Raw genomic sequence first — 9,086 nt, 5'->3', positions numbered from 1 at the left:
CAATTGCCTTCAACAAAGGTGGGCTTATGTGACCTCTTCCTGCTGTCTTACACACAGCTTCCAGTACCATCTTCCTGAAGTGCTCCATGTTATTTCTTTCCTCAAAGAAGTGAAGTGTTAGTTGCTCAGTTGTGTCTGATTCTCAGCGACCCCATGGACTGTAGCCTGCCAGGCTTCTCTGTTCATGGAATTCTCCAAGCAAGAATACTGGAGTGGGTTACCATTCCCTTCTCCAGGGGATCGTCCCAATCTCTCAGTATTTCCTGACATTTATAAAATCAAGCACAAATCACACAACCGCTGCTGCCTTTCATGGACCTTACGCTCTATCCAACCTGAATTGTTTCACATTCTTTACATTTGCACATCAAAGCTTGTACTTCTGCTCAAGCCTTCTCTCCTTCCTCACAAAAAAAAAAAAAAAATTAAGTTCCTTTAGCAAAGTAGAGAAGTTGAAGGTTTATTTTTAATATTTCTAATAATATGATAAGAGCTCTTGTGCTTTGCTCATACACATGAGAATAGATAGGGCCTGTATCTGTCCAGTTCACTGTTATGGTCTCAGAGCCTAGCACTGTGGTTTGCACACAGGAGGTGCTCATTAAATTTTGACTGAATGAATACAAAGTTGACATGTCCAAATCTACTTACCTTTTAAATTTCATTTCAAATGCCACCAGTGCCCAAAAGTCTATGCTGATACCTGGTTTCCACCTCAATACCCACCTCATCTCATCTCTCTATAACACTGTTTTTTTCTGAATTTCCCTAGGCCTTATCTGTACCACTCTTATGACACTGATCGCTTTTTTTCCATCTTGAATTCCAGTTGTTTTTGTAATGTCCCATCTCCCATTAGACTGTGAGATCCCTGAAGGCAGAGCTGTGGGTTTAACTCATAATTGTGTCCTGAAAAGCAGTGTCCATTGAATGGGCACTCGATGATTAGAATAGCCACACTGGAGCCTTTAGCGAAGTAGAGAAGTTGAAGATTTATTATTAATATTTCTAATAATATGATAAGAGCTCTTGTGCTTTACTCATACACATCAAAAGGTAAAAATATTGTTTGCACCTAAGCCAAAATATAGGTAAGAATACTGGCTGAACTATTAGCCAAGATATAAGGTCATCATGGCTAAAATCTGAATTCTGGGTAATCTCCAAGAACTAGGAACAAAGTCATAATTTGTACATTTCATGAATTTGTAAGTTGTTTTTTCCTGAAATGGATACTAACTATAATAATATTTTATTTGTGGCTATTGGGACTCTAGACATCTAAATAAATTCAGTCTGTAAATGGGCTCTTTGGCTATTGCTTTCTTTTTACTATAAATCAAAATTATATACCGTGTTACATGCATTGCATATATATCAATTTCCAGATTTTCATTTTCCTTTGAGCTCAAATTCCCCTAGTTGTGGATACTCAGGTTTTCAGACTCCCTACAAAGGAGTTTGCCTACTTGGGTCAATGTGGGAGAAAAAACTAATATATTTGAGTCCTGGAGGAAACCATTCCAAGGGAAACAATGGTCTTGCCAGGTACTTTGGACCATATCATTTATAGACCTGGTTATTACCTTGTCCAACCATTCATCTTCAAGTCAGCCCACCTATGATGAGAGATTCTTTTGAAAGCCCTCCAGAGAATAATTATCTACAATCCTTTATTTCTAATTCCAGATTTTTACCCCTCTGAGCATTTGAAGCCCATTTACTTTCATTGTATAATAAAGGTTAAAAACCCTCCTCTGTAGAAACAGTTTCTCTGGAGGATGTAAATCACCCTTCTGACTTTTCTGCACTTTTAAGGTGTGCAAACATCTCTCCACTACTCTGACAAGAAGTGCTCAAGAATACTTAGAGAAAATCTTATGATTCCCATAGGTATGTATGTCTTTGAATATATCCCATGATTTCTACCTGACCAGGTCCGTATAGAAATACTTTGGTACTTTTGTTAAGTTGAAGCTTCTCCTTCTGGAGTATTCTTACATCCTGCCTTTATACTTCAGTTGGTACCTTTTCACCCATCCTTGATATTAATTATCATAGGCAGTAAAACATTTGTGTAATCTTAGCTTTATTGAATAAGTAAGTATGCATTACAGATAGATTGCAAGTCATTCTTGGTCCTGCAAAGAGACAGGCATTTATTGTGAGGCAAAATGAGAACATGAATCCATAGTTCTGCTACTGAAATACTTCTACTGAGTGTCTTGGTATGGGCACAGTCTCCCTCAGTATCCATTCAAATAGGCTTTGCTGTCACCTCTCCTTTCAGTTAAGGGATTCACAATATCTAAAATAAACTTATAAAGAACACTTCTGTATCAGAGGTAGCTTTATACCTACATTATTAATCATAGAAAATATTTGGTCAAAGACTCCATAAAAGGGGCAGAAAAGATACACCAGAGCTCATAGTTGGAACTAATTATTTTTTCAAGCTCGTTTGCTGTAGTAAGAAAAGTATCAACTGAATTTTAGAATAGACTGTTCAGCCATTTAACATCAAAGCATGCAGTAGCCTGTGCATACAATGGCTTTTAGAGACAACACTGAATTTGACTTGAGCACCAAGGATGCATTTTAAAAAGTGAAAAGTACATTTATGTGCAATAACTAGTGTTGTGAGCTGAATGGTGACTCCCCAAAGATACGTCCACGTCCCAATTCTTAAAACCTTTGATGTTAACTTATTTGGGAAAAGGGTCTTCACAGATGTAATTAAGTGAAGGATCTTGAGATGAGGAGATTATGTATAAGCTGATGGGCCTTAAATGCCTTCACAAGTATCTTTATAAGAAAGTGGTAGAGGTAGATTAGATATACAGAGGGAAAGGTGATATGAAGATAGAGAAGAGAGAGGCTTGGTCACAAGTCAAGGAATGTGCTTGTCACAAGTCAGATGACAGTCACAAACTGAGAGAAGCAAGGAAGGTTTCTCCTAGAAGCTCCAGAGGGAGTACAGCCCTTGCCAAGACCTCAATTTAGGACTTCTGGCCTCCCAAACAGTAAGAGAATAAATGCCTTGTTTTAAGTGATCACATTTGGAATACTCTGTTGCAGCAACCACAGCAACAAAATACAGATTTGGGTACCAGGAAGTCAGGGACTGCTATAACAAATACTTAAAAATGTAGAAGTGGCTTTGGAATTACATCATGTGTAGAGGTGGGAAGAATATTGATGTATATGATAGAAAAAGCATAGGTTGCTTTAAACAGACTGTTGGGAAGAATATGAATGTTAAAGGTGCTTCTCATGAGGGCTCAGAAGGAACTGAAGAACATTTTATTGAAAACTAGAGGAAAGGTGATCTTTATTATATACTGGCAAAAAAGCTTATCCAGATTGTCTCCAACCGTCTTGTGGAAAGTAGATCTGTAAGTGACAAATTTGGGTATTTAGCTGAGGAAACGTGAGAGCAAAGCATGGGAGGTATGGTCTAGATTTTTCTTGAGCTTATAGTAAAATATAAGAGAAAGGGATAAATCGAAGAAAGAACTGGTGAGCAGAAAGGAACCAGCACTTGATAATTCAGGAAATTCTCTACCTATTCAGATTGCAAAAGATGCTAAAATGAAGAGATTCACTGTTAGGATAGTGGGCTCTGGGGATAAAGCCAAGACTAGGCAACCTTTGGCTAGTGCTGTAGAGATTAGGCATTGACTCACTGATCCACTCATTCATCTGGATAAAAGCCAGGAATAGAGGCGGCATTATCTGGCAAAGATCTGTGAGGACTCTCTTGCCTCTCTATTAAATCAATATGATATTCATAAGGAGCCCACAAAGTTTTTTTAAAAAGTTATACCAGTAGAAACAGTTCCATCTTGGCCTGAAAGGGACAGAGACAGGACAAAATGAGAGAAGGCTGTCAGACGACCAAAACTTTACAGGCAAGAAACAGGCTGATTAAGCTGTAACAGATATTACCCTTTGATAGAAAAGATCAACTCTAGGGCAGAGCTGCAGACCTAAAGGGTGCAACCCTGAGACAAGGAGGATTATTGTCAAGCCTTGAAACCTAAAGGGATTCTGAGAACAGAACTGAAGCTCAGGCACTTGGCTGAGGTCACAAGACATGGTGCTCAGACCTGTGTCCTGTGCTGTGCTTAGTTGCTCAGTCGTGTCTCACTCTTGGCGACCCCATGAACTGTAGCCCTGCAGGCTCCTCTGTCCATGGGATTCTCCAGGCAAGAATACTGGAGTGGGTTGCCATGCCCTCCTCCAGAAGATCTTCCCAACTAGGGAGCAAGTTTTCCAACCCAGGTGTCCTGCATTTACCATCTGAGTCACCAGGGAAAGGGAGTCTGCCGGGCCAAATTCTGAAACTCATCAGGACAACGAACTCATTTCTATGTTTGTTCCTTTTTTTCCTTTTGGAATAGGAATGTCTATAACTATTATCATATGCCTATCCTATTGCTGCATTTTGGAAGCAGGAGCCTTGTTGAGGTCATGTTTCACTGATTCACAAATGCAAAGGAATTTTGCCCTAGGGTTTTGACCTGTTGCTGATTTAGATGATCTAGATGAGATTTGGGACTTTTGAAATGATGATGTTTGGATGAGAGTTTAAACTTTAGGTTTGAGACTTTGGGGAATATTAGGGTAGGGTGAATATATTTTGCACAGGGGACAGACATAAATTTGGGGGTCCAGAAGGCAGACTGTAGTGGGCTAAAGGTCATCTCCAAAAAGATATGTCCATATTTTAATCCCCAGAACCTTTGAAGGTTACCTTATTTGGAATTAAATTTAGGCTCTTCATATGAAATTATCCTGGATTATCTCAGTGGGCTTGAAATTACAACAAAAGTGTCCTTATAAGAGAGCCATAGGGAGATTAAGTACACAGACCAGAAGGTAATGTGAAGACAGAGCAGACAGAGAGATGTGGCCATAACCCAAGGAATGCCAATAGCCACCCAAAGTTGGAAGAGACAAGGGAAAATTTTCCTCTAGAGCCTCTGGAGGGAGCATGGCCCTTGATTTTGGACATCTGGCCACAACAACCATGAGAGAATAAATTTTTGATATGTTAGGTCACCTAGTTTGTGGTAATTTATTATAGCAGCCAAAGGAAACTAATACAACTAGTAAACATTTTAAAGGGTTTTGCACTATTAAAAAACACTCTGAAGAAAATCTGCATAAATTGTGTGTGTATGTGCTTAGTCGCTCAGTCATGTCTGACTCTTTGCGACCCCCATGGACTGTAGCCCACCAGGCTCCTATGTCCATGGGATTTTCCAGGCAAGAACACTGGAGTGGGAAGCCATTGCCTTCTCCAGGGGAGCAGGAGAAATTGAACCCAGGTCTCCTGTACTGCAGGCGCATTCTTTACCATCAGAGCCACCTGGGAAGCTCAAAGAGTGGTTTTGCTCTCAACCCCATGGACTGTAGCCCACCAGACTCCTCTGTCCATGGAATTCTCCAGGCAAGATTACTGGGATGCACAGCCATTCCCTTCTCCAGGAGATCTTTCTGACCCAGAGATGGAACCCATGTCTCTTGCACTGCAGGCAGATTCTTTATCATCTTAGCCACCAGGGAAGGCGCTTCTCAATTATGGCAGTAATAAACCCAATAAAAGATTTAGTATAATTTGGCTCTATACACTCTGTACTAAAAATGTCATTATGTATTTTTTTCTGGTGATTGATAATTTTCAACCCAAAACAAACTACAAATGGCTAGGGCAGGATCATTATAAATCTGGGAAGCAAACCCTTTAATTGAGTTATCAGAACTTCATGAAAGACCTTGAAAGGTCTCAATGTTTGTGAAAAGTGTGTAGGATTACTCTAAATACAAATATATAATTTATCAATAACTGTACTTTTTTTTCCCCACAAACTAAAAAATAAGGCAAGTTCACATCTGGAAAAGGTGATATGCAACAGTATTTCTACCTTGACTAGCTTGATAATATAGCATGGGAAATGTCCCCAAATATTAGTCAGGGTGAATATTTCAAAATATCATTTTCCTACAGTCTGAAAAACTATCAAAAGACTCAAAGAAGCCATACAATGAAGATTTCAGAAAAGACTTTGTGAAGTTAAAAATATGTTAAGTATTTACATAAATTAGTAGAACCTAAGTGTTTGTTGTTGTTATTGTTACAAAACAGCATGTGAAATTGATATATCCCTTAAACTTCTTTGTGTGTGTGCATATGTGTGTGTCTTAAGACAGGATAAAATTGTAAAATCTCAGATTCTGTTATTGTTTTTGATTTCTCTATTGTAGCATCTTCAGAGCTTTGCAAAGGATAAGACCTAAGTAAGAATGAACTGGAGGAAAAGGCAGCAGTTTGAATGACTATACATCTGTATAAAAGAAACTGTGAGCTATTGGTCACTTGTTTTCATTATCTCAGGTAGTGATTTGCCAAGCCAGTCATTTGTTCTTTCTGAATATCTATAATGTGCTTTAGAGGAAGTAGAAATAGGACTTTCTATATAAGAAATATACCTATAAGAAAACTTTTACAATAATCATAATCATCTGCATGGATTAGTCTTAAAATTATACTCCAGAGAAGTTATACTACATTCTTTCAATGCATTTTAAAAAGTAATAGACAAGTTAAGTATGACTTTTCCTCTCTCATCTATTTAAGAAAAATGTAGAGCCTGGTTTTTCCTCCTAGAGTTGTTTTGGCAGCATTTAAATGATTTGTTAATATAATAAGGTAAGTTAAGTATGATGATGATTGAGAAGTTCAGTTAGTCACTGGGATGTGGAATTATTGTAGCAGGATTATAAATATCTACACATATATAAAGTATATCATTTTTCTTCTTCAGATCACCATGGCAGAATGGGAAAGGGGGAGGAAAGAGGCAGATAAGACAATTGACGTATCAGAGAGTTTTATGCTGCCTCCTGCAGAGAGAAATCTTTTTCCTCTCAGGTCTCTTAGAACTCTATTCCCTGCCTTCAAGGGGGTCGTGGGAATAAGAAGCAATAGAGAGAAGAAAGAAACCATGGAGAACAGGGATCAATATTTACCTTTAAAAATCTAAATAAAGGTAACAGAATTTGCAGGTTCAACTCTAGCATAAACATTAAAATGTGAGGTTTTTCTCAAAAATAGCCATACAAAGTATTTGTATAAAGTAGATATATGTGTATATTTATAAAATACCTCTTTAAATAAAGTTTAAATTACTTTCTCTAACCACTTCTGTTAAACTTTGGTTTATTTTTAGCAATGATAAGTGCCTGCAATATCATGCTGAAACTCTAGATTAATGTGAAGTTTAATTTCAGCCAAAGCAGATGAATCCAACTTTCACTTGAGATTAGATTCTAAATAACTTGAAGGGGATGAAGTAGTACATTTTCTGAGATTCCAAGATGGCTTCTTTTACAGAGTGTGCAATATCAGTGCCTTTCCAAACCATTAACACACACACTTTTCACTGGTCTTTTACTTTTCTATTTAACAGCAATCAGTAGACATTGATGAATTCTTTCTTTTCTCTTTTCTTCCTTTTTTTTTGGGGGGGTGGTGTGTGACAAAATTTGAGTAACATTATACATTTTTGACAGACTGAATGGTTTTGAATGCCTTTAGAACTCTTCAATTTCTTACATTTTTCATCATCACCGTCAGGTCACACACAATAACAAATAATACACATCTTCACACTAAAATGAAATGCATGTTTTAAAATCCTGGCAATTGTGTTTGTGTTAGTATAACTGTGGGAGGAGTCTTGCAATAGCTTTATATATGCACATTATTTCATCCAGCTTAGCTTGATCTTTGCAGAAATGTACTTATTTCCTCTCCATCCCTTGAGAGTAGGTTTTGTTCTTCTCAAACTGTATGATTTTGTTTACTTAAATATTTTCTTATTCTTTGGCATCAGGAATCACTTAGATGAGATACCTCCATTGTGGCGAGACCGTGACCTTTCCAAAGGTACTCGTCTGTTGTCTGTAAGACAAAGAGAAAAGAGAACCAAAAACATGGTGAGCTTTAGATCTCAGCTATTGAATGATGTCAGGTTGAGAGAGGTTTTCAAACAGTCCTAAAAAATTAATTCAAATGAATATGTAAATAAGTAACATGAAGCCCAGATCTGAGGAGTTCATGCTGTAGCTCCCAGGCTGACTTCAAGAGTCTGAAATAGCATTAAATGACTTTTCTTGGTAAGTGAAGTCAGAGTGATAAAAGCAATGGAGGAATTCTCTCAAGCACAGTCCCTTTGGAAATAGCAGGTGACAACAAAATTCCTTGGTAAAGATGTTAAATTGAAAGGATCTATGTACAGTGCCTTTTGTTGGAAAGCACTTCAATTCCCCAAGAGTTTTCAACCTGTATGTTGGCTACCTCTAGAGGATACCAGTGTGGGCAGAGCTGAAAAAGAGGTTTTTTTTTTTGTTTTTTGTTTTTTTTTTACAATGATTGCAATATGTGGCAATCAAATCAGCTACCAAGTCTTTGCTTGATTGTGTGATGTAAACAAATTCAATACATTATATAGTCATTATGGGAATGAATAATGAATAGGTCCCATTCCCCTCACCCATCACAGGAAAAATAATCACTGTAGAGAGAACTGTTGGCACAAAGCTTGGAAAGCAAAGTTTAAAAGCATTGAAAGTTGCTGAAAATAGTTTTAGCTTTAATAGGAAAAAGGTTTATAGCTCTGCATTGTGGTGATCACTACTATGTTATTATCACCTCTGTTTTATGCTCAGCTTAAATGCAATTGATGTGGGTGAAAATCCCCTTCTGACAGAAGCATAATATACTTAGATTCTCTATTTAGAATGAGACTAGGTTCCTAGAAATAATCACAACCACCAGCACTTACATAAATGCTAACACTTTACACTCGTTAATTTGCTAATTCATACAACATCCCCGGGAGGTAAACCCATTTCATTCTATCCTATTATCTCTGCTTTAGTGATGAAGGTTACACAGCAAATCAATGGTATGATGGGGGATTATAATGCAAAGTTAATGCCTAAATGTCAAGGCTGCTTTATTCAGAGGTAGATGTTGGGGCCTCCCAAGCTCCTACTCATTTCCTCCCTAAGATGAT

General features: G+C 37.7%; 1 protein-coding gene across 1 annotated transcript in view; it reads right to left on the bottom strand.

The window, feature by feature from the left end:
* Positions 1-2,072: 2,072 nt before the first annotated feature.
* Positions 2,073-9,086, bottom strand: part of DIAPH2 (diaphanous related formin 2) — a 981,259-nt gene continuing 974,245 nt past the window's right edge. The window contains exon 28 of the mRNA XM_055563960.1: positions 2,073-7,969. Coding sequence (XP_055419935.1) covers positions 7,905-7,969 — 65 coding nt within the window. The 3' untranslated portion in view covers positions 2,073-7,904. The remainder of the gene's footprint in view (positions 7,970-9,086) is intronic.

Source organism: Bubalus kerabau, chromosome X (assembly GCF_029407905.1).
Source record: "Bubalus kerabau isolate K-KA32 ecotype Philippines breed swamp buffalo chromosome X, PCC_UOA_SB_1v2, whole genome shotgun sequence".
Taxonomy (NCBI): domain Eukaryota; kingdom Metazoa; phylum Chordata; class Mammalia; order Artiodactyla; family Bovidae; genus Bubalus; species Bubalus kerabau.
This window is presented reverse-complemented; position numbering and strand designations above follow the sequence as displayed.